Consider the following 26845-nt stretch of genomic DNA (forward strand, 5'->3'; position numbering starts at 1 on the left):
CTAATGATTTTATTCAGGTGGTAAGCCAAATTTCAGTAACTAACCGCATGTAAATACTGCCTGGCTACCACGCGTCTTTCTAAACAAGGAGGTGTGGGGGCACAGTGATGGAGGAGTTCTGTTGCTTTCCAAGCAGATATAACCACACACTTAGCTGCTGGGGCCCTGGATTCAATAAATATTTGGTGAATGAGTAAACTCAAGAAGTACCTAATGATTCAATATGTGTCTAAGGTTTTTATTTCCTGCCCACAGCAGCTCCAGCCAAACTGCACAAATTTTTCCAAGTAAAACCACTCCACGGTTGTTCCAGGTACAGGGGGAAACAGGCAGGTTCCCGAGTACCTCCTACTTCACCAAGCCGTACGAGAACAATTGGGGGTGTCCCTGGGTGCTCATTCCAAACCATTTACAGACACAACTGTCGCTGGGCAAAGCAAATTCAACAAAGATGCTCAGTTCTGCAGAGTAACAGCTTACGAGCGGCAGAGAATATCCTATTAGGAGAGTAATAGTCACAAGGAAAGCACTGTTCATAACCTCTGGATGCAGCTGGCATTTCTCCTAAGAAAACACTAAAGAAAGAGTCTCAAGGGAGTCACTGCTCTCCTAGCATCATTAAGCAACTTCTGCCAACTATTTTAAAGGAGGAAGACCAGGGCCTGGGTCACTTAAACCACCTGGGCTCAACTTTGTGAACTGTAAACCAAACAGGTAATTCTGTGGGATTCTCTCATCGCCCCCCCCCCCCCCCCCCCCCCCGCGAGGAGAATGTGACAAGTACTCCGAGGGATGCAAAAATGACACATTAGACCCCCGATGATCTCCTGGGCCAAAAAACAGACAACCTGTCGAGGTATTTTCAAGTCTGGGAAGTGTTCCCTTCAGTACAGCGGGTAGGGCCTTTGACTTGCACACGGCTGACCCAAGTTCGATCCCCAGCATCCCAGACGGTCTTCCAGCACTGCCAGGAGTAATTCCTGAGTGTAAAGCCAGAAGTAACCCCTGAGAAGGGCCAGGTGTGACCCAAAAAGCCAAAAATAAAAAAATAAATAAATCAACCTTCCTCCCTCCCTCCCTCTCTCCCTTTCTTTTGTGGTGCTGGGGATTAAACCCAGAAGCTCACATATTTAAGGCATACGCTGTAAGGCTGAGAGCCATATCCCCAGCCCTCTCCTCAAAACCACATCTTCTTTGACCCAAAGCACCCCAGTAACTTTCTCTTAATTATTTTATTCTCATGTGTGCTTGGCCTGTGTTTACTGCTGAACCACCTCCTGGAACCAGCCTTTCCTTTTAATAAAACAATCCAGTTTAAAGCAGGTTGTTACCTGTCATATTTTGAGGTCATATTTGAGACTGATGACTTTCCAAATTGGACTCACTTCTGAATTACAATGCAGTCAGAGGTAATGATGACTCTCTTGACCGGGGGGGAAAAAAAGTCTATTTTTTCAGTATTTCTAAATGGATGAAAACACTCAATAGCAATAAAGATTTTTTTGAAATCTGTGTGCAGATGATGGTATCTCCTTTCTCCTCTTAACCACCCTAAGAGGTAAATTCTAATACAGAACCACAGTAGTTATCTGCCACTCAGAAAACAAACAAAAAATAACATGGGAGCCCAATAGTTTTCCCGTAATTTACCTGACAACCAAGTTGAATGTACATGAACTCATTTCTCCAAAGCTTCCCTGAAACGAGCACTAGGCTATTTAAGGTTCAGTCATCCCACTTGATGTGAGTATCCATAGAGCTGACTACACAAATATGCATGTGTTTGATTACAAAGAGCGTTGCCCCAGATCTCCTGGGAGTCACTTAATGAAAAATATGTGCACCTTAATACCTTTCTGAACTCCCCAGTCTCAGAATTCCGGAAAATCTGGCCCCTGGGGTGTAAGATGAGGTATTATCGGTCCACTTCACAGATAAGAAACTGAGATTTTCCTGAGGGGAAGTAACTTGCCCAAGGCCACCCAGGGGATTTAGAAGTGGAGCCAACTCTGAGGTTGGCTGTCTCCAATAGAGTCCAGGCTGCTAAGTGCTGCGTGTTGCGCTGTTCCAAAACATATCTGAGTCCTCAGCCCACAATTCTGCAACTCGCAAAGAGCGTTGTGCCAACAAGGCTCTTCTCTGGAACCCACTAGTGGGGGAATCAGAGGAACGGAAGAGTGATTCAGAGGGTCTGATGCTTACCTTGCCGAGGACGGTGAGGCATGGTTTCGGGTCCAATTCTGGCTGTTCCAGCTTCACCACTCCGACCCAGCCATATTCGTACAAGTCTTCTTCGTCATTGTTATTACACAGACCCAGTGGGTGCATCTAGAAAATAAGTGAAAAGGAAACTTTAAAACCCAGGTTGAGTTCTGCTTGACTCCCACCGCACATTTCTCAGACTCTGGTCCAAAGTAACCTCAACACTCAGAAAAAAATTTGCTGTGTAATAACGGATGCTTTCTCCTGGCTTTGGAAGTGCTGGCCACCCACGGTGGACATGCTAATGGCATGGCGGGAAAGAGAGCATGACTCCCCCAGTAAATGTCAATCTCAACTGCTGTGGAATACTGTAACATTAAGTAGCAATTACAGGTGAGACAAACTAGTTGAGCATTAAAACTTATTAGGCTTCTCCAGCTTAACTGAACACCTGAACAACATATCTCCTTAGCTTATGCAAGAGGATCTGGAAACACAGTCAGAGAGACTGTTAATCATATGGCAGAATCACTCAATAATTAACAGCCTTGTCTAAAAATTATCCCTGATTATGCACTGCAGCACTGTCCTCCCGTTGTTCATCGATTTTGCTCGAGCGGGCACCAGTAACGTCTCCATTGTGAGACTTGTTACTGTTTTTTGGTTTTGTTTTGTTTTATTTTTTGCTTTTTGGGTCACACCCAGTGATGCTCAGGGGTTGCTCCTGGCTCTGCACTCAGGAATTACTCCTGGTGGTGCTTGGGGGACCATATGGGATGTTGGGAATCAAACCCGGGTTGGCGCGTGCAAGGCAAATGCCCTACCCGCTGTGCTATCACTCCAGCCCTTGCTGTTACTGTTTTTGGCATATTGAATACGCCATGGTAGTTTGCCAGGCTCTGCCATGACAGCAGGATACTCTAGGTAGCTTGCCGGGCTCTCCGAGGGACGAAGGAATCAAACCTGGGTTAGCCGTGTGCAAGGCAAACGCCCTACCTGCTGTGCTACTGCTCTAGCCCATCCCTTACTATAAGAAACAGAATTTGTTGAGGCTTTTTTAAATTGGAAAAAAAAATTACCACGACCTTCAAAATTTGCAGGCACAAAATTCAAGACAGAGGAGCACTGTCCAAACTTTGCGAGCAAGAGTATACTCAATGAAGCCTGAACATGGGATCACGACGCTAAGGTCTGCTTATAGCTCTACCAGGTCATATCAGGCCCCAGAATTGCTAATAATCTTAGAAGAGGAAACCCTTGTGAATAACATAATTTATGAAGCTAAAAGAGCCTAGATCAGTGCTAAGGTGTTGGAAGAAGGATGTCTTTAGGAACACATGTTAAAGACAAAAGAGACTTAAGAAGTCACAGTAAAAGAGCTCCCCAAAACATCTCTGTCCTAATCCCCAGAATGTAATCATAACATTACAGAGCAAAACACCTTAAGTGGTAATAGATGATGCAGTTACAGTAACTTTGAGGTGAGGTTAGCCTAGATTCCCTGGGTAGACTCATGGTAATCCCAATTGTCCTTATTAAGGGGGGGAGGGGGAGCATCATAGAAACAGAGGTGGATGCCGAGATGTGAAGTGATGTGAAGCTGAAGCAGGGAACTATGAGCCATGGAGAGAGCAAGTAGCGTCTAGAGGCTGGCAAAAGACAAGGTAACACTCTCCAGTGCTTCCCAAAGGGGATGTAGTCCTGCTAACCTGCTCTGAACTTCAGACTTCTACAACTGTAAGAGAATAAAGTTGTGTTCCCCAAGATTCTAAGTTTCTAGTAACCTGTAATAAGAATAGATTGAAAATGAATACATTCACTCTAACACCGCTTCCTACTCTTTTTACAGATAAGAAGATTCCAATTGGCCGGGTACAGCAAGTGGCTGTACCCAGAAGTGACCTGACCCTCAGATTCGTAGTCCTGGGCTACTCCACCAGCTGAACTTTATTTTCCCTTCCTTCAAGTGTCAATCATCTGATTAAGAAAAATTTAAATGATAAAACTTCAGAGGAAAAAATGCTGCCAATTCTAAAATCTGTAGAATTTGAAGGCAGTATGACTTCTGTTTGGGCAGCAAGAAGTGCTGAAATGCTCGGGGAGAGTTTTGGGCAACTGTGAGTCTTGAGGTCTACTTAGAAGTAAAAAGAGGAGGCAGGGAGTTGTTCCAAACCCAGACAAAATCAAAGGTCTGGAGGCGGGAGAAAAAGGAGTCCCTCCTCAATCATACAAAGGGCCACAGGTCAGAAGGGAAGCAATGGGTTAAAAAAATGAGAAGTTGGACTGGAGTGATAGCACAGTGGGTAGGGCGTTTGTCTTGCACACAGCCAACCCAGGTTCAATTCCCAGCATCCCATATGGTCCCCCGAGCACCCCCAGGAGTAATTTCTGAGTGCATAAGCCAGGAGTAACCTCTGTGCATTGCCGGGTGTGACCCAAAAAGGAAAAAAAAAAAAATGAGAAGTCTTTTTTAGTTTACTTTTTTTTTTTGGCCCAACCTGGCCAAGCTCAGGGCTTATTCCTGGTGCAGGGATCACTCCTGGCAGTATCTGGGTACCATATGGGATGCTGGGAATGGAACCTGGTTTGCTGCACGCAAAGCAAACACCCTAGTCATTGTGCCATCTCTCTGGCCCTGGGAGAACATTTAAAAAATAATCTAAACATGTGCTCAGAGATCTGGCCAGTTCAGCTCCTCTTTTAAGAAAAGAAACACCTCAAAACTCAAAGCTTGGCTTCACCTCGGTGAGGGCACATTTCCAAGGCTCCTGTGTTCCACTGTCCTGAAGCAGCCGGGCAACTGTTTCAGGGGTTTGCTCCTATGCCCAAACTCCATATAATAAAGTTCTGAGAGTGAAAAACAAACACAAACCTTCAGCAAAGGGTGAGCCATCTGGCTCAAGAACGCTTCCTGAAATCCTAGGTCAAGTCACGTGGACACAACCAACCCTTTCCTACAATATTCCACCATATGTGTACGGATGTTTTGGGGCCAAACCCAGCAATGCTCAGGGCTGACTACTGGCTCTGATCTCAGGGGTCACACCTGGCAGCACTAGGGGAACCACACGGAAAGCTGAGGATCGAACCTGGGTCAGCACTTTGCCCACTACACTCTCTCTGGCCCCCTTATATGTTATTTCTAACATGTCCAGATAGATATGTCTTTCATTGTTGGTCATGCATGGTGTCTGGCCAACTCCAAAGAGCTGAGCTGAGGGAACAGCAGCATTGTACAGATGTAAGAACCCCGTGTCTATACCGAAGCTTGACTTGAGAAGCCAGGCACAAAACACCACCTACGATCAAGTTCCACTGATATAAAAAAGATTGTATTAGTGACTCCATGGAAACTGAAAGCAGATCAGTGAATGTCAGAATGGGGAGAAAAGAAAAATGAGCAACAACTGCTTAATGAGTGCAGGGTATTTCCTTTTGGGGTGATCATGTCCTGAAACCATGGACAGAGAGATAGGACTTGATTTGTACATGTCTGACCCTAGTTCAAGCCCTGGGACTTGCATATGGTCCTCCAAGTACCCCCTAAGAATGATTCCTAATCACCGTGAGTAGCAGCCTCTGAGCACCACCAGGTGTGACTCCAAACGCCAGTTTCCCACCACCACAACTACCCAGTCAACTACCCACCCACACGATTTTAATTTTTGCAAAAACCAGCAGTAACTACCCAAAGATTTTAAGCATATTTTGTGTTTAATATGATCACTCGGTTTCCAGGGAGACAGTCTTGTGAAATCCTAAATTAGGGAGTAGCATACATACATGTCTGAGGGGAAAAAAAATACTAAAAGGAAATCTAATTTGAAGAAAAACTCTATATCCTTAAGTGTTGTCCTCAAATGCTGATCTCTTGATGCACAGAGAAAAAGCTGAAGTAGAGATGAAGAGAGAGTAGAGGGTGGTTGGGAAGAAAGGGGAGGAGTAAGAATCAAAACGCGGGGAGCAAGCGCAGCAGCGGGTGAGGACTGGCCCTTGCAGCCAGGATGAGGAAGTGGGTACACGTAACACCGGAGGCTTCTGCGATGGAGGCGCACGGCCGGCGTAGGAGAGGCATGTCAAGGGCGTGCACCAGAAGAGAGAACCCCAGGCCTCAGACACACTGCCCAGGCCTGCACTTCATGATCTCTCTTCTCAGCAGTCACACCCTCCCCCTTCTCCAAGACTCCCCTATCAAGTCTTTCACTGACAACAGCAGCGGTAGGCTGTTAGCAGCTGAAAAAGTGGGCCCTGTCAAGGGTGGTGACTTCTCAACAGGGATCAAAGACTTGAAATCAAAAGGAATTTTTCTAAAGCGCCAGTGGGTGCAAGAGACTGAAGTAGGTTGTTTATTTTCCTTTGGAGAGCAAAGAGGCCACCAAAATGATTCCTTCAAGAATCCATAACCTACACCTCGCTATCTCCACCAGCTTCCCAGCCCCTCTCTGAGCCCCTCCTCTCAGTGTCCTTCTCCAGGTGCCCAATTACTGGTCCTGTGAATTCCTTTGCAGCTAAGCCGGAAGTACAACTGACCTCTTCAACCCAGCTGCTGAAAGTGGTATGATTCAGGCCTCTGTCAGCTCACCCCTGACGACAGTATCAACTTCCAGAAATGTCTGCCATCCCAGGCCTCCAGCCATCTTCACCCTGGGATTCTCTTCCCAGAAGCTCAGAGTAAGGAGCTTGCCAGGCAGAATGTTTTACAGAGAAGCACAAGTAGCTACAACGTAGAACTATTCATTCCTGAACCATCTGAAAGGATGGAATATTCTAGGCAAGGATAAAGAATGCAAATGAATGGGCCAGCTTGTGGCTCAGTGGTAGGGCACTTGTCTTACATGCGTGAGGCTCTTGATTCTCACCAAACAAAAAATTAAATAAACAAAATGTGAATAAATAATGCAATAAATGATGGGGAGAGCAAGAATGTGTTTTCCCATTGAGCATCTACAATGTAACCATGTTTATATCTTTTTGCCTTATTTAAACCTGAAAATCACTTCTTCCTAATTGCTGGAATATTGGATGACATGATTATATTGTGTAAAAAAGTTAGTTGCAAGCTAGAAATGCAAAGCAGCATCTGATGAAGAATATAACAGAGACCATGAAAATCATTACTCAAAGACAAAAAATTCCATCAAAGTCAATGACAAACGATCTAGTGAAGCATTAAAGCCAGTGTCCTCTAATGTTTTTGGGAAAACAACTTTTGATCCTACGGATGAAGTAAAACATAAAAGAAGGATGCCACATTCACACTCTCACACAGAAACACCTTAACACTGCTTACAAAGGAGTCACCCTTTCTTTATTCTCAGATTCAGCGCAATGCCACAATTACTACTGGGCTTATTACATTCAAAACAATTGTTCTAAATTTCATTTTTTAACAGAAAGTCTTGATCAAACCTTTCTTTCTACTAAGAAATATCTGTTAAGAAATATTACTCTTAGGAGGCCGGGGCAACAGTACAGCAGGTAAGGCACCTCACTTGCACAGTTCAATCCCCAGCACCCTGTATGGTTCCTTGATTCCTGCCATAAGGGATCTCTGAGAGCAAAACCAGGAGTAAACCCAAGCACAGCTGGGTATTACCCCCAAACAAACAAAACAAAGAAATACTAGCTCCCGACTTTAAACGATCTCAAAGTCTTTCTCTGGATAACAATCATCTATCAAGACTGTGGATTTCAGGTCAGGGAGCTAACTAGCACAAAAAACTGGAGTATAGCTCTGGCATGTGCAGCAGCACCTGGTCCCCCAAGCACCACTGGGGGCGACCCACAAGCAAGAAGCTGTGAGTAGCCAACCCCCCCACCGCAACCTCCCCCCCTCCCCCGCCAGCATCCTGGTCACAGCCCAAAAGAACAACAAAAAAAATCCTCAAAACAAGAAGAGGCTGAATTGTGTGTAAGAACTCAGAACATCAGGAAAAAACTACCAATGGATGAAAAGTGAGGAAAAAAAAATCAAACAGATGCAGAAAGCCAGAATGGAATGTGACAGACTCCACTGGGCAAAACATCCTGAAGGAAAAGATGGCCTGAAATTAGCATATAAGCAGTGGTCCAGAGATGGGTCACAGAACAATCCTAATAATTAACAAATTACTCCCCAAGGGTGGTACAGCCACACAAGGCCTGCCTTACAAGTCTGTGCTATCAGAACAAGTTTGGGGCTGCTCAACCTCCTTGCTCAAATCAATTCCAGAAAAATTTCCTATTTGTTCTTTCTCACGAGCTTTGCCATTCTCACTGAGCCTCAGCTCTTGCTCCCCTACTCCTTCTGATTAGTTCCAAGGAGGTGCTGTGGGGGGGGGGGGGGGGGGGAGAATGAGAGACTTGAAATCAGGCCATCTTGTCTTTCAACCTGACTCTTGCCTCTTATACGGCTCAGTCCCCGGGCAGATTTCAACTTCCAGAAAACTCAATTTTATTCTCTATGAAGGTGACAAAAGCCCCAACTGGATGCTGCTGTAACAGCTAAGCATGATAAAATGTAAAACTACAATAACAGCAGATGCTCAATTGACGGCAAAGTCCTCTCCTTGCCATTCTCTGGACTTCTCTTATTATGCTTTATGCCTTGAACCAGAACACTCTGTCCTTGGACAAGATCGCTTTCAGTGCCACCTGGAGCGACCATGAGTACACTCACACACACGGCTCATGGCTTCTAACAGCTCAGGTTCCTTATGGCTCGGTATGCCACTTTCCAGAGTTCTTTCAGCCCCTACTCTTAAATGGGAACCTTCCCCTAGAATAATCTTCCTCAAAATATTCCACCCCACCCAGAGCCTTGTGGCCAACAGGTGGTGCTGGGCAAAGCCTCCTAGTCCTTGGAGGCAGGCCTACCACCAGGCTCTGTGCCCCACTTTTGGTAGCAACTGAGGACTCTGGCCAAGTGAAGCATCGGGGCAAACAGGTCAGGCCTTGAGCAAACTGCCACATGAATTTGAAAAGACCCCACTCTTATAGTCACTGATGACCAAGTCACCGAAGACATTCCCAGGACCTAAGAAAGAAGAAGGAAGAAAAGATTTATTGGCCAGGGCTGTTTCCTCTTGGCCTTGTTGCGACACAGCAGATGGGTAAGCTGAGGTGAGGGCGGGCGTGGTGTGTGTGTGTGTGTCTGTGTCTGTGTCTGTGCCTGTGCCGTGTGTGTCTTCTCCCAGAGAGCAGACCTACAATTTTCCTACATTTTGGAAGTTGTTGTCAGTTCTAACAAAAGATACAGTGTGAACAAAACCCAGGTCACAAGGCACCCAACAGGGAAGAGAAACAAGGATTTCTCGGGATGATAGTAATGGAAACTTCCAGACAGCCACACAATCAGTCTCTGATCAGTCACAGAAGGCCAGAGGAACCAGGGCTCCAGGAGCGCTCAGGACAACACCCCAAGCCATCACCAGTGAATTTGACTGTACTTTGTAGTTCTGAACTATAGAAGAGCTTTGCAGTTCTGAGCAAGAGAATACAATGTGATTGTTCTACGGCAAATGAGAAATAATTCCCATCAGAACTGCAAGCTAGAGTCAGGGCATAGCCTTCCTGGCCCAGCTGAGAGGAACGACAACCACAACCACATAAACTCTGAATAAACAATAACTGTGATGTGTCTATCCTAAAAAACAGAAAAGAAAGTTGGGAGGAAAGGAAAAAGTAGGGGAGAGCGACAAGATGGGTAAAGAATACACTCTTCTTTGTTCATTTTAGGAAGCCAAGAAAACTTTAAATGGATAATACAAAACAGCAGCATGAGCGTGCTAGTTACCAATATTCAGAACTGAGTAGCAGAAGAAATCACCGAAATAGCTGTCACTGGCAGCAGCAATCTGGATGGCAAAGAGAAGTAGTACTCTTTGCTTTCTTAAAAATACACAGAGCCAGGGACAGGAGAGCACTGTGGACAAGGTGCATATGTGCCCAAGCACCACCAGGACCGACCCCTGAGAGCAGAGCAGTAGTACGTCTTGAGCAATGCTGGCTGTGCCCCCCAAACAAAGCAAAAATATATCTATACACATGCATTACTTTGATTAAAAAAAAAAACATTCACTGCTGAAAGAAGTCTCTTCCTGCAAATTTTGGGGCTCCTGTGGGGAAGCATTAGGGCAGACCAACGCATGGACCCACAAAGGGAGACTCAGATGGCTGCTCTGGGCGTCCTCCAGGTTCCGGGCTAGAGAACAGGACAACGGCATGACTCAGAGAGACACGATGCAGAAGGAACCAGCAACCTCCACCACCCCCACAACCAAAAATAACTCCCAGGTGGCACTAGAGCACGATGCGGCTTTGGGTGTTGCAGAGATGGTGAACTCAGCCACCAGGGTGATGGCTCTGAGAACCCCCTATTTTCTCCTGCATCAAGACAGATCTTAGCAATTCTGCAAGGCTGCATCCTACCTGCACTTAGGAATAAGGAGTTGCCAAGACAAAAAGGCTAACAACAAGCCATGAGCACGCCCTGCCCTCACCCACACCAGGTAGTGAATGTTTAGCTTTCTGTGGAAATAGGAAGCTCGACTGTCTTCAGATTTCTCGGAGCTCCGCGAGGAGGACTATCAGGGTTTCGCTGTTTTGTTCATGGACAGAGAATCCCTGGGAACTTCAAAGCCAAAAGACTAAGTCAGACAAGGTTAAATATCTGGAGAAAAAGAACTATATTCCCTTGAGTGTGGTGTATCAAGCCAACCTTTGAAACCAAGACCAGCTCTTTAAGAAGCTTTCAGTACAAAATCCTTGAGATATGCTAGTGCACTTTCCACATGTCTGAAAGGACAAAACTGAAACCCTGGCTGTGGGCGCTCTTATCCAAGGTTACAATATCTCTCCACTCTGCTGAAAGTTTAAAATAACTTCAAAAGGGCCGCCTGCTTCTAAGTGGGTTACTGTTACACAGGAGCCAAACACTAAACTAACAGGAGGAGAGACATTTTACTCTGTAATATTATCTCATCCAAAAATTCCTGGGGATTTAAAAGGGAAACTTCCTTCCTTTTGTCCTTTTGCCACTGTCGGCCAGGGTAGGGTGTCACTATGGTACAGAATTTCATATGAAACAACAGCCCCAGACCTTTTTGAAAAGGTGTGGTGGCTCGAATCAAGGCTTATAATTTATGTGAAGGAATGGAGACGGACAGCCCCACCCATCTTCTCTTGAATCATAAGGATTATTTTTTCCTCTTCTGTGCACAAAGAGACAACATTCTTGCTCTCTAGACAGACCCAGCCAAAACCCGTTTTGGGATCTAGAATTCAGAGGTGGCTGGATCCAGTTTTTTTTTCCCCCTATTGTCATTATAACTAGAGGCAGAAATTACTCCAGCACAGAAAAGAAGGAGTTGGTTATTGTTGCTGTTCACTGAAACCTTCAAAATACCTGAGGATTAAACCAGCACTTCTTTGCTGAGGGCTCCAGTTTCCATAACACCAAATTAGAGTGTCTTGTAGTGTGCATTACCTTAATTTTCCCCCCCTCTGGGGGTGAGGGCATCCCTATGGTGTTTAGGGGACTCTGCAGGGCTGAGGATAAAACTCAAGGTTCTCACATGCAATGCCTGTGTACAGTTTTCTGAGCCAACTCCCTGATACTACTTTTTTGTTTGGCTTTGGGCCACATCCAGCAGTGCTCAGGGGTTACTCCTGGCTCTGCACTCCACTCAGGAATCACTCCTGGCTGACTCAGGGAACCGTAGGGGACCAGGGATCAAACTTCAGTTGGCCATGTGCAAGGCAAGTGCCTAACCTTCCATCTCTCCAGCCCCATAGCAAGTATTTCAAATACACCTTCTTAAGGAATCATCTCCCATCCCTAGGAATTTATTTTCATCAGAATTACACTGGAGCTCAGATACTGTCCTGTGTATATCTCAAGTTTGACTTTACAAAGACTTTACAAAGTTCCGCTTAGAAAATCCACTTCCAGATTCAAATAGACAAAAAGATGTTTTATAAGTTTAAAGAACATTTAAAGTGTCCAATAGGTGTGAATGAAATAATTTACGCAAACGTTCATTCTAAATCCATTCTTAAAAGTACTAAAAAATGATTGATAGCTAAGAGATGACAAGTTTGGTTTTTACATAGAAATTCACTGAATTTTATTTTTTGCCACAAATCAAGTCTACTTTATTGTTTTTATTATTTTTAAAAAAGTAAATAGCCAATGTCTGCACACATCCAAGGCTTACTAAACTTGGGAACAAATAGTCCATAAAGATAAAAGTGGGATTTTCACTTTTCTCAGATAAATATTATAAATCATTAAAACTATATGAACTAGAAAAATAAAACAAGTGAAAAGTAAATTCCCAAAACACATTAAAATTATTATAAGATTTTAGCAGGACAGAAGCCAAGAATAACATAAGAATGTAAAGAAATCATTTAAAAATTTTAAAAAAAATTGTTGCTAGGGTTGGAGCGATTGCACAGCGGGCAGGACGTTTGCCTTGCACGCGGCAGACCTGGGTTCGATTCCCAGCATCCCATATGGTCCCCTGAGCGCCGCCAGGAGGCCAGGAGTAATTCCTGAGTGCATGAGCCAGGAGTAACCCCTGTGCATCTCCGGGTATGACCCAAAAAGAAAAAAAATTTTGTTGCAACAGGTTTATAGCAATGTCGAGGAAAGTTCTATTTGGTAATCCGAAAAATAACATGATTGTAAGGAATCAAGTCTTTTCCTTTCAGCCAAGAAACAAGATAGAAGACATCAGTGGGGCAGAACGTATAAATGTATTCTTGAACTTTGCCGCACAATCAATAACAGAGTAATGCTACAACAGAAATAAAAGGATAGTTTAAGACATATATACACGTACATATACATATATATTTTATACTAAGAAAATAAAAACTGTCCATCTAGCCACTGATTAATGCCAGCAAAATCAACAAAGTGAACCTATATTAAACTCCAGGAAAAGAGGCACATGAACACATTCTGGCCATACTATAAATCAGATCAAGGTGGGTGATTTGGTCTGCCAGGATACATCCTCCTATGTCCTTCTTTCTCCCATGACTGTTTTTAAGACAGAACTTGAATAAAGCAAAAAAAGCAACTATAAAGTTATAGTTTAAAACAATGAAATCTGAGCCCGGCCTGTGGCTCAAGGAGCACTGGTGTCTGGGTTTGATCCCCGGCACCACCAGCTGGGGGCCTGGTAGTGACTGAGCACAGACCATTTGCCAGCACAGCCTGTTCTCATAACCTAGGGCCCAAAAGCTGCTTCTTGGGAGTCTCCTCTTCCAAAAGTAAAACAAATACAGTAGCAAGTAGTAACAAACATTCTGAAACAGGTGCAGCTCCAAAGGGATGGTGCAGCAAGGCTGAGCACATCCGGGAAAGTCAGACAGAGTGCCAGCTGCCAAGGCAATCACAGGCTGCCTGCAAGTGCTCACGGGGCGTGAATGAAACATGCAAAAGGTATCAGAAACCAGCACCCAGATGAGACCAGCAATCATACTCTTCTAATAAAAGATGATGATAGTCGTTGAGCTTCGGTTAACCTGAATTTGTGAGGGTGACCTGACCAACCAAGTTTCACCATGATGTCATGTCCTTTCTTTGACACCCACAAAACAGATGAGCAAAAAACACCTGAAACAAAAATTTTTTTCATCAAAAGCTCAAAACACACATCCTCAGCTATTACAATAAAGTACAAGTCAGGAATCTAAAGACAAAGATTTCTGAAGCTTGGTAAATTCCTTCCTTCCTTCCTTCCTTCCTTCCTTCCTTCCTTCCTTCCTTCCTCCCTCCCTCCTTCCCTCCCTCCTTCCCTCCTTCCTCCCTCCCTCCCTCCGTCCTTCCCTTCTTTTCTTTTCTTTCTTTTTGCAAGGGGGGGCATACCCCCACAATGGTTAGGGCATACTCCAGGAATCATCATCTGGGGTGTCAGGGATAGAACCATGATCAGCTGCACGCAAGGCAAACACCCTACCCACTATACTATCTTTCTGGCCTGAACTTAGGGAATTTTTTGCAAGGAGTTGGTGAACATAATGTGCCTGGTCTGCTGCAATCTTGAATAGTTTTCTTAATGCAGAGAATGGCTGGACTTTAGGAAGCAGGTTCATTACTTCCTAATTCGGACTTTTAGTTCATCGTTCTTCAAAGTCTCCATATTGGAAAAACATAGGAAGTCAAAGGGAAGGGTCAGTGAGGTGATCCAGGGGTTAAGGTGCTAGCACTGGCACTGCACATGATCTCCAAGCAGCCACCAAGGATGATTCCTGAGCACAGCTGGGTGTTGGAGACTTCCCATCCCTCAAAAACAAAGATCCAAAATAGGCCATTTGCAACCATTCTGAGAAGGGAAAGAGGAGGGAAAGAGGACAGAGAGAGGGAGGGAGGGAGAGAGACAGAGAGAGGCAGAGACGAGACAGAGATCCAGCATGCTCTGAGGTCTGATCTTACTCCTGACTCTATTCTGGGGACTGTACGTGGTGGGATGGAACTGGTACTGCCTGCGTGCAAGGCAAGCACTTTAACCCCTGTACTAATTCTCCAGTCCTGAGAAGGGGATTCTGAACAGTATCAAAAGCTGACACTGTAATATCAAGTCCAAGACCAGCGTTAGCACTGTGTGCTGGCACTGCCAGGGAACTGCGGTGGAGCTGTGCTGTATGAACAGGGGCTTTGCACCACTGGCTGGGTGGGTCCCCTTACTGCCACTTAACTTCTGTGTGGCCTTGGATGAGTCCTATAAGCCTCCAACCCTTGTTCCCTACCTCAACAGCAGTGATGAGGCTGCCTACCCTATGTGGTTTTTCTGATAATTACAGAGCAGGCCTTTGTGGGGGGAGGAGGGTGACAGACAATGACATCAAAAACACCATCAGTCAAACAAAGAAAAGATCAAATGGACTTCAACAACACAAACAACTTTTGTTTTGGTCTGGAGACATAGCAGCACAGGGGTGCACTGCGCCCAACCCAGTTCCATTCCTGGCATTACCTGGCCCCTCACAGAGTCAGGTGTAGCCTTGGAGGCCTCCTAGCACTGTTGAGAGTGGCCCCTGAACCCCCCTGACCACTGTTTAGGAGGACCTTCCTCCCCTGGGCCTCAAATAAAAATGGAGAAAAGAAAAACATTTTGGTTATGAAGGATGCCATCAAGAAAGTAAAAAAGAAAGCCCACAGAATGAAAGAAAATACATAACCAAATATAAATAAATATGGTAAGGGACTTATATTTAAAACACAAAACTTGCACAACTCAGTAATAAAAAGACAAATGATCCAATTAAAAAATGGGCAAAGGATCTGAACAGATCTTTCTCCAAATAAAGATATGGAAAAAATAAAGGAGAGATATGCAAATGCCAATAAGCACATGAAAAGCTGTTCAACATCATAAGCCATCAAGGGAAAGCAAATCAAAACCACAATGAGATACCACTTCACACTCACTAGGATGGGTGTAATCAAAAAGGCAGATAATTACAAGTGCAGACTAGGATGTGGAGAAATCAGAACTCTTATGCTCCGTGGGCGAAAATGCAGAATGGCAAAGCTGCTTCTGCAAACAATCTCAAATAATGATTCCTTCTGCTCCCTTTCTTTGGTTCTTGTGATGATACCCTCAGCTGTGGTGCCTGCATATTGGCTGTAGTGATCATGGAGGTAGCACACTCCCTCTGTAGGGGCTGCACACACCTGGTTGTAGTGTTGAGGTCACGAGGAACACACAAGCAGGTGGAGGTGTGCTGGGGAACAAACTTTAGACTCTTATGAGCAAGGGAGCTGCCCTCCCACTGAGCCATCCCTGGGCCTTCTCCTCAAACAAACATCAAACCAATACATGACCCAGCAAGTCCACTCCTACGAATGACCACAAGAAATGCAAACCTATGACCACACAAAGATGAATGTGCAAGTCTGTAACATCATTCATAAGAGTCATAAGGGAGAAATAACCCAACTGCCTGTTAACAGATGGATCACGATCACGACCATCCTGTTATTTGTCGATTGCCTCGAGCAGGCCCCAGTAACGTCTCCTTCGTCCTAGCCCTGAGAATTTTTTTTTAAAGTGCCATATTCAAGGCTCTTTCAGAGTTAGGAGAATGAGACCCATCATTGTTACTGGTATTTGGCATATTGGGTATGCCACAGGCAGTTTGCCAGACTCTGCCGTGTGGGCAGGTTACATTCGGTAGCCTGCCAGTTTATCCAAAGTAGGAATGAGATAATAAGAAAGTAAAACAGATGGATAGGTAAACAAAATTTGGAATGCACACAGAGATTACCTGGCCAGAGTACTTACAAAACTACAGCGTGGATGAACCCAAAATCATTAGGTTGAGAGAAAGACGTCAGTCACAAAAATTCCATAGGCTGGGAGTGGAGAGACAGCACGAGGGGTAAGGCGCATCTCTTGCCTGTGCCTGACCCTGGTCTGATCCCCAGCACTGTGTGCTTCCCCACGGTGACCCTGGTGGTCCCTGGTTCCAAAGGGCTTGAGTACGTATCACTATATCCTCAGGCCCTCACATTGAACCATCTAGCAACTGACTGAGGGTTGCTGGCAGTGGGTAAGCCCCTGAGCACCTCTTGGGAGGACCCCCACCAAATTTCACATCCTGGGCTGGGGGAACTGCTTTACAATGCCGGGGCCTGGGTTTGATCCCAAGGTCCCCCAGAATGCACCTTAGATGTGGCTCCTGAGCTCCACTGAGTGTAGGCTACAAAACAACCAACCAACCAACCAAACCAGCCAACCAATCAAAAACCCACCTCCTGTATGAAAGACGGGAATGGGGAAATCTATCAGGAACAAAAAGTAAATCAGTGGTTGCTCAGGACTACAGGGAGGGGGAGGGAAAGGATGGAGGATAGGAACTAAAAGCTTCCTTTTGAGATGACTTGAATGCCCTAAAACTGATTGTGTGATAATATATAACTGTATATACAGAGCAAAGATAACTGAATTGTACACTTTACATAGGCTAATTGTATGTCATATAAATTATATCTTAATAAAGGTGCTATTAAAGACTTAGGCAAATACAGGGCAAGGGGGGTGAATAATAGAATAAGACTCTAATTATCATCAAAGGCACAGTGTGATGAGAAGTATGCTGCATGGCGAGGTTCCGTTTCCTCACCCCTGAAACAGGGACTGGGCCTGTCCTACATAGTGAGAAGGCACAAGCACCCACACAAATCAGGGTTCTGGGCCAGACGGAACAGTGGGTGAGGGGCTTGCTGATCCTGATCCTCTGGTACCACATATAGTTCCCGGGCACTGCCAGTAGTAACCCCTGGGCACAGAGCCAGGAGGATGCCCTGAGCACCACCAGGTGTGCCCCCCCAAAGCCAAAACAGTAATAATAATAATGGATTATAATTCCAAGGATGAGGTAGGGGGAGGGCACGCTGGCTAAGAAGGGGGAAAGGTTAGAACCACCCCGAGTCCAACACTGCCACGAATAGCAGGAAGAGACAGAAGGGGGCTGGCAGGGAACTGGTACGACCCCCGTCCAACATCTCAAGACACTGCAACCAAACAAGAAACCCGACACAAGGAATGAGTAAAGGCAGACACCGGGGTTAGGACTCACTTCCCGCACCCACAGGCTATAGATTCACCCTCTCCATCCCCACTTCTCCATAATTGCCTTGGTGAGTTTCCAAACCCAAGCGCTTCAGGAAGGGACACTTGATGAAAATCACATGATTAAAATATTCCTGCTAATAGCATGGGAGGGGTGACAGAGGGAAGGAAACCACAAGCTCAGGAGTTAAAAGCAATAAATTATATGCTGAGCTTTGCCACCCGGTATGACCTTGGGCAAGTCGCATAAGGGCCCCATTCTCCTCTGATCCTGAGAGCCAGGGGAATGCCTGCCACCTGCCTACCCCATGGGGGTTTTGCAAGGATTAATGAGATAATGTCTGAACCATGCTTTAGACTCCTCTGAGACAGCCACTATATCTCAAGAATTACGAGCATAAGTTAGGGCACTTTCTTGCCCACTCCTAACCTCATTAAGCTTCCCATGCTTTACTGCATCTGCCATGAAAGCTGTTGCTCACAGAGTGGACTGAGGAGGTCAGACCCAGGCTGGGTCTGTCCGGAGGATCTTTATGTTCGAGCCCACACTGCAACAAGAGCGCCCTGAACGTTTAGCACTGAGCCTGCCACTTGACACCAGAGATGGATGGTTATCATCTGGATACCAAAACCGCTGCCCCTTTGGTTTTTCATTCCGATCTTTTGCTGTGTTACCATCCCCCGAGTACCAACGTTCTTGGGTACCCAGAGATGGTTGCTAGGTTGGAAAGTTTAGGGGCACAAGCTCCTGGAGACTTCAGCTACTGTTTAGGTGTCAGGTTGATGTGCAGTTTTTCACAGTGTTTAATTTCAAGGCTACCAATTAAAGAGCCCAGATGACTCTTAACTCATATACAAAGAACCCTCTATTTATGGCCTTTCTAAGCGAGGCAGCCCAGGGTGTATGATTGCGTATTATTAAAAAAAAAACATACTCAATGAGGATTTCTATTTTTAAGGGTCCATCCAGGGTCACCCAGTTGAGTCACCTGAACATCTATTCCTAGAAAGCTCACCCGCCTTGGTCTGTACCCAGAGAGGTGTCAGAAGACGGGACTCAAGCACCTCAAAGCATACAAAAGGAATTGTAGGTCAGAGGGAAGAGAGGAAGAGTTTGGTGATGGAGGCAAAGGCTTGAACACTTGAGATCCTCATGAAATAGAGTTATCCAGGGAGGTAATTAAGACGGGTCCTTCATGTGCTGTCTCCTCAGGAAGTCTGTTAGGAGACAATTTCTCATCACCTCCGAGGTTCTGATGAAGGAGAGGCTTCCTGTCCTGTCTCCCTTTGAAGAAGGGAGCAGAGGCAAGAACCTCCTAGTTAGATGAGAAGTGGCTCCTCGGCAGCCAGGATCACACACTCAAGCTCGTGCGGCAACACCTTCCACTTTGTCAGATTTTTCTGGTGTATGGGAAGGACAAAGGCCAAGGGGAGCCAGTACCTTGGTTACTCTTCCTTCGCTGTCTATGTAAGTCATCAACTGAACCTAAGAGGCTCGCTGTACCTGTGTCAGCTGACTCAGTCAAAGCCTTGTCCTTGTTTTATTTTGCACCTATTAGTGTACAAAGGGTGCATCCAGCAGTCACTCCGCCAGCACCCAAGCTTTAGGTCAAGAGGCAGAGATGCTTCCCCGGGACACTCACGAGAAGGGAGTAGAATCCAAGGCAACAACCAAGGGCACGTGGCCACACAGACCAAGGCCAGAGAGAGAGTACAGAGAGCAAGGTACTTGCCTTGTACATGGTTGACCTGGGTTCAATTCCCAGCACCCCTTAAGGTTCCTTGAGCCACTCCAGAAGTGATTCCTGAAGGCAGAGCCAAGAGTAAGTCCTGAGAACTGCCAAGTATGCACCCCTCACCCCACCAAAAATCCCAAACAAACAAAAGACGTCCCCAAAGCAACCTACGAGGTTGCCATCTGGCACGGATGAATTCTTTCCATCTCAGTATCCCCCACCATGAAGTTGGTTATCAATACTGAGAGTACATTTTTTGTGGGGGGTAGGGGTGGGAGGAGGTTCAGATTAGAGATAATAGATGTTTAACTTCATAGCAGTGCCTGGCACGAAAACATCAGAGCTAGGCCTAGAGAGAGAGTGCAGGGGGTTCCGGTGCTTGCCTTGCATGCAGCTAATCCTAACTGACTCCCAGCAATGTGTAGAGTTCCAGGTGCCCAAACCCTCCACCCCTACCCCAAGCCCCGACCCCAGAATAGTCCTGAGCATGGAGCCACGAAGCTAGGAGTAACCCCTAAGCACAGCCGGGTGTGGCCCACCCACCTCGTCCAAATCAGAGATAAAAATAACAGCCACTAACAAACTTACTGTGTGCTCGGCACTATCTTACAGGTATCTTACTTGAACCCAATAACTCCTGAAGAAGGGAGAGACCTACTTTAGTTCTCATTTCATAAATGACAGAGACCCACTGATTTGCTCAAGGTCACCCGTAAGTCAAGAGAGATGGGCCTGGAACCCAAGCAGCAGTCCCAGAGCCTAAGTTCTTTACCACCCGGCCACGGGAAACATCAATTACATTCCTATTTACTTTCTTGGTGCTGAAAAGTAACAGGTTTTATCTCTCCGAAGCACTTAGAACAATTCCTTAGTTATTTGGTTGAGCTTAAAAAAACTGAGATGAAGATAAGGGCTGGCAGGGATCCAGATAGCAAAGGAGTCTCAAAGTGATGGGTGATCCAGCGTGGGGGTAGCAGAGAAACACACCCAACTCACACTTAAGGAGAAGCAAATTCCTTACAGCTGCAGGTCCAAATTTAGGAATCTGTGAGTGGCTGTAATTCATTCAGCCAAATGCTGAATAAACGTGGCAACGGAAATAAAAATATCAGATTCAAGATGGTGTTTACATTTTGCAGGAAAGGAAAATACTATTTCTTAGGCTAGTTTGCAAATGCTCAAGAATGTGATATATTATTGTTTAATATCTCAATCCCTTGGTTTCTTAAAGCACATACCTGATCACATTATTGTATAATTAATCCTGCCAAATCTCTCTTGCTACTACCTCAAGCATACTCCCACCATTCATCCTCTCTCATTCTTTCCTCCTACCTACTTTCAAACATATACAAATTATTTTTGACTGTGCCAGGGATCGAACCCAGGCAACGCAATGCTTTCCTGCTGAGCTATATCCCTGGCCCTACTTTCAGACACCCACCCCCCAACCCCTTGCCCATATTCCTCACTAGCAAAAGCCTAGTTCCTACCTCTGCAAAACTTTCAGGTCCTTTACAGGCTAAAGAAGATATAAACACATAAAGGCTTTGTCAAGAAGAGTCTTGGACATTTCAGTCGTGTAAAGGTCAAATTCATAAACGCCAACACTAATAGACCCAAACTATAACAAGTAAAGTTTTAGAAAATGAGTTTACTACGGAGGTGTGTGTGGTGGGGAGGAGGAGGGAACCTTGGGTCACTGGTGGAGGGATGCTGACGCTGGGTTTGTAGTAAGAGCGCTGAATACACGAAATTCTATTATTAACGGTATTATAAATCATGGTGTCTTAAGAATAAATATTTTTTACTTCAACAGTATGAAAACATACTTTGGAAAGAAGAAAATTACGGATTTTCCTTAAAAAGTAATCCATACAGGGCTGAGATAGTATAGTGGGCAGGTTGCTTGCCTTGCATGTGACTAACTCAGATTCAACCCTCAGCATCCCATATGGTCCCAAAGCCCTGACAGGAGTGACCCTGAGCATTGCCAGATGTGGCCCAAATCCTCTCTCAAGTAATATCTGTGAAGGGGTAGGTGGAGGGACCCTGAGACAATGGTAGGGGGAAGTGGACCTGGTGAAGGGTCTGGTATTGGAATACTACATGAATGAAACATCACTAACAGTATTGTAAGTCATAATGCTTCAAATAAATAGTTGGAGGGGTGAAGCAAGATAGCTTTTACTGAAACTTACTTAGAAAGATGTGAAGGGAGAGAAAGACTGTGTTCAAGAGAGAAAATGGGCTTCTCCAGAGTAGAAAAAGCAAGCCAAGAGGCATAAGACAAGCAAGCAAGATAAGTGTTCAAGGGAAAAGGGGGCTTGAAGAGCAAGCCAATAAAACACTTTTTAATGTAATACATAATAGCAAACTTTAAGTGAACTATCTTCTGAAACATGCTAAGAAAGGAAAAGTGTTTGTTTTTTTGAACAAAAGTGGCCACAGAAACAGAGAATACAATACAGCTCTTTGTGATGAAGGAGAACCATGAACAGAAAAAGACTCACTTAAAACCGATCCTTCTGGGGCTGGAGAGAGAGTACAGAGGGTAGAGTACTCATCCTGCATGCTGCCAACCTGGGTTTGACCCCCAGCATGCATTCAGTCCCCCAGCCCGACCAGAAGTGATCCCTGAGCACAGAACCAGGAGTGAAGCCCTGATACTGGGTGTGTGGCTTAGCATTAGAGCACATGTCTGGGAGACATGAAGCCCTGGGTTCAGTCCCTGGCACTGCCCCGTATCACCGAGCAACCCCCAATCTCTGACACCACGTGTAACCTAGCCCACCCTCTTCCTTGGCACTGAAGCAGCAAGCAAAAACTGGTTCCTCCTTCACAGATCACCTGCTTTTCCTTTTTGGTAGCTCTGAAGTGGCATGCTTTGTCCCTGCGTGACTGTTTCCCTGCAACGTGTCTTGGGATGAATTTCACCTCATTAAGAATGTTCTATTTCCAATCTGAAATTTCTTGTCTTACTGGAAAATTCCCATGCTTCATCTCTAAATAGGGTCTGTCTGCCACTGCCCTTATCCTTTCTCTAGATCATCTAACAGGTCTATTTTTTCTTATTATTAAATTTTTTTAATTGAATCACAGTGAGATACACAGTTACAAAGCTGTTCATGATCGGGTTTCTGTCATACAATGTTCCAACACCCGTCCCTTCACCAGTGCACATTTCCCATAACCAGTGTCCCCAGTTTCCCTCCTGCCCCCACTTTTCGTCTCTCTGTCTCTCTCTTTCCTTTTGGGCATGATGGTTTGCAATAAAAGGTTTATACTAGAAGCTGAGATCTGTCCTCCACGTCACACAACTATGCTGTGAAAATATTTTTGCTCTCTTCTGTCATTCTTAATAAAATCATCCACAGAGCTTCCAATTCACTGATTCTAACTGCATGCTGCATGGAGTTTTATTTATTGAGACTTAAATCTCAAAGACTAGGAGTTGATGGGGCCGGAGAAATATATCCAGTGTTGAAGGCGCTTGCCTTGCACGTGGCCAACAGTTCGATCCTCAGCACCACCAGCAGTGTCTGAGCGCAAAGCCAGGAATAACCCCTCAACATTGCTGGTGTTACTCCAAAACAAACAATAAAAAGAAAGGCTGGGAGCTGGAGAGATAGTACAGGGGTGCTTGCTGACTTTGTCTGCAGCTGACCCTGGTTCAATCCCAGCACCATATGCCCCCTAGGCACCACTAGGAGCAAACCTGGAGCACAGAACTCTCAGTAGCACCTAGTACCAAACAACGCACCCCCGAAGGAGATGAAGGAGAAAGTCATGCCTGAGAGAAGATTCTAGACAGAGGGACTGCCAAGTGCAAAAAATTGGCAGCCGGTTGAAGATCAGCAGGGTGGCGAGTGTGACTGAAACCAAGTGAGCAAGGGGGGATGGGCGGAAAGTGTACGGAGGAAGAGGGAACAGAGGCTACGGGAGACCAAGCACAAAGAGTTTTAGAAAGCTCTTCTAAACTGGTGGTAAACTGAGAACAGAGTAGTAACTGTCACAAGGACTGATGTAGGCTTTGATGGGATTGCTACAGCAGCTGGGAAAAGTGGGGTGGGGGCAAGTGGTAGGAGGCGGGAAGGCAGCCGAGGGTTCAAGAGAGTAGAGCTGGTGAGGGTGGCTACTTTGGAAGCTGAGGCACAGATTGTGCCGGCAGGTTGTGGATTAGATATGGCTGTGGTGGGGTCCGGTGTAAAGCGCACTGGGAGGGGCATTCTGACTCCCAGGAAGAAACGCAATTACCTGAGATGAGCAAGAACGATAGACTAAGCTTCTCTGGGAGTTCAGTGGTAAATACTTAAACCAAAACTTAGTGGTTTTTAAACACCAAAGCAAAAAGTGCTGTCCGTCTTACACCTGACTACAAAAATACAAAAATACCATGATTCCAAAGAATACTGAGCAATATTCTGACTGTATAAAGATATCTTTAAAGCTGAATAAAAATGTCTCAGATTTGAAGAGTCTTCGCAAATAATAAATAGGGAAGGCAAATAAGCACATGGAAAGATGCTCAGGGGCTGGAGCGACAGCACAGCGGGTGGGGCGTTTGCCTTGCACGCGGCCGACCCGGGTTCGATTCCCAGCATCCCATAGGGTCCCCTGAGCACCGCCAGGAGTAATTCCTGAGTGCAGAGCCAGGAGGAACCCCTGTGCATCGCCGGGTGTGACCCAAAAAGCAAAAAAAGAAAAAGAAAAGAAAAGATGCTCAACATTCTTAGTCATTAGAGCAATAAAAAAAAATTCTAAGATAACTGTTATGTATCTGAGAATGACGAACGGATCTAGAAGTCTAGAAAGGTGCTGAAGAATGAGGACAACGGGAATGCGCTAAGTGGCAGAAATGCTAGAACGCAGTCTAGCAGTTTCTTACAAAGTAAAACCATACCCCTCTCAGGTGACCTAGCCAATCTACTAGGTATTTACACGAGAGAAATGAAAACACCTTTCCATACAAATCTAGTGCTCAAATAGTCTGAGCAACTTTATTTGTAAAAGTAAAAAAGTGAAGGGGTCTGGAGATTGTATAGCAGATAGGGCGCTTGCCTTGCAACTGGGATTCAATACCTGGCATCACATGTGGTCCCCAATCTTCCCAGGAATGATCCCTGAATGCAGAGCCAGGAGGAAGCGCTGAGCACAGTCGGGTATGCCCTGCCTTCCCCCCAAAATGTAAAAACATAGAACAAAGCCAAAGAAATAGTACAGCAGGTAAGGCACTTTTCCCTTCTTGCATGCAGTCAACCAGAGTTCAAAACCTAACACCACATATAGTCCTGAGACCTGTCAGGAGTAATCCATAAACAGAGCCAGGAAAAACCCAGAGCACCAAAGGGTGTGGCCCAAAATCAAAGGAGTGAAAACAACCTAATGTCCATCAATAAGTAACTAAGTTAAATGTATATCAAAGAAATACTAACTAGCCGCCCCCCCCCAAAGCAATAAAACAATGATACTTGATGCAACTGGACAATTCTTGAAATCACTCAAGAAAATAATCCAGACCTCCTCCCCACCCAACAAAAAGTATATATGATGCAGGTTTCATTTCTACAGCATTTCTGATAATGTAAACTTTTCTGTATTAACAAAGAAAAGGAAGTCGGTGACTGTGCAGGGCTGGAAGGAATGGAGTACCAAGAGACAAGAAGGGATGCTCTTAGCTGAGTGTCCCGGGGGGCCTGAAGCACTTACTTTGAAAAAATTAGAGTGTTCAAAGCAGGCCCGAGACGCCTGGATACCACAGCTGGGAATAGTGGAATAGGACCGCGGTTCTATTTTGTTGGTTTTCGGAACTGAGGCCATGATTAAGAGGGACGGCTGGGGGCACTCATATTGCACCGCTAGAGGTGAAATTATTGGACCAGCGCAAGACGGACCAGAGCGAAAGCATTTGCCAAGAATGTTTTCATTAATTTTGGAGCGACAGCACAGCAGCAGGGTGTTTGCCTTGTGCGCGGCCGACCCGACCGACCTGGGTTCAATTCCTCTGCCCCTCTCAGAGAGCCCAGCAAGCTATTAAGAGTATCTTGCCCACATGGTAAAGCCTGGCAAGCTACCCGTGATGTATTCGATATGCCAAACACAGTAACAGTAAGTCTCACAATAGAAGACAATACTGGGCCCGCTTGAGCAAATCGATGAACAACGGGAGGACAGTGACAGTGATGAGAAAATATATTTCGATTGTGGGTCTGGTTTTATAACTCCCAACACTTCCTACATTGAATGCATTGTTAAATGGTCATCATACTGGGGCCAGAGATAGCACAGGGGATAGGGTGCTTGCCTTACACACTACCTACCTGGGTTTGTCCCCAGCACCCCATACGGTGCCCCAAGCACCACCAGGAGTAATTCCTGAATGCAGAGGGAGTGGCAAGCCCTGCGTAAAGTCAGGTGTGGACTTAAGACAATTTTTTTTCTTTTTTGATTTTTTTGGGTCATACCCAACGATGCTCAGGGGTTCCTCCTGGCTCTGCACTCAGGAATTACTCCTGGCAGTGCTTCGGGGACCATATGGGATGCTGGGGATTAGAACTCAGGTTGACCGCATGCAAGGCAAACGCCCTACCCGCTGTACTATCGCTCCGGCCCTAAGAGAATGTTTTAAAGAGAATTAACAACTCTATCTAATAGCTCTGCAACCAAACCAAAAGTCACAAGCACCCTCGGCCGAACTCCTCGATCATTACACATGGTCTCAGTTACGTAGACAGGTTATAAATTAAACTCCATTTGGATCTAGTGGAGAAAAAAAAAGACTCCTTTTCTGTTCCCAGTCAGAAGCAATTTGCTTTCTTCTCTCTCCCCGGCCCCCATAAGGGGAGGGAGGGGTTTTGGGTCACACCTGGTGGTGCTCTGGGCCTACACCTGGCCCTGTATGCAGGGATCACTCATGGATATGCTGCGGAGACCAGATGTGATACCAGTGGTCAAACCAGGTTTGGCACAGGCAAGGCAAGCGTGTTACCCACTGTACTATCTGTTGCCCTGGCTCTAGGTTCTCTCACAACTGTGCAGCCTCAACAGCGCCTCGACCAGAGTCCAGATCATGACTAGTCAGAGGGCTTCTCTCTGAGAGAAGACATGAGACTTCTTTCAGGGATATGAAGAGAACGTCAGAACGCCGCCTGAGACAAGTGGCAGTAACCCGGACACTGCATTCTTCTGCACAAGTCTCCTCCATGAGGTCAGAGGTCATGGAGAAGTCAAGATTCGATTTCTGATACTGACATGACCTTTGTAACTTCCGATCTTACGCGTTGGTAGGTAGTTACAGAAAACACACCGCGTTGGGACTGCAGCTTTAAACCGGAGAGT

General features: G+C 45.6%; 1 protein-coding gene across 1 annotated transcript in view; it reads right to left on the bottom strand.

The window, feature by feature from the left end:
- The window catches only part of ZNRF3 (zinc and ring finger 3), a 167569-nt gene that overhangs the window by 58628 nt on the left and 82096 nt on the right, over window positions 1-26845 (bottom strand). The window contains exon 2 of the mRNA XM_056116585.1: window positions 2203-2328. Coding sequence (XP_055972560.1) covers window positions 2203-2328 — 126 coding nt within the window. The remainder of the gene's footprint in view (window positions 1-2202; window positions 2329-26845) is intronic.

Source organism: Sorex fumeus, unplaced genomic scaffold (assembly GCF_029834395.1).
Source record: "Sorex fumeus unplaced genomic scaffold, SorFum_2.1 ptg000032l, whole genome shotgun sequence".
NCBI lineage: Eukaryota > Metazoa > Chordata > Mammalia > Eulipotyphla > Soricidae > Sorex > Sorex fumeus.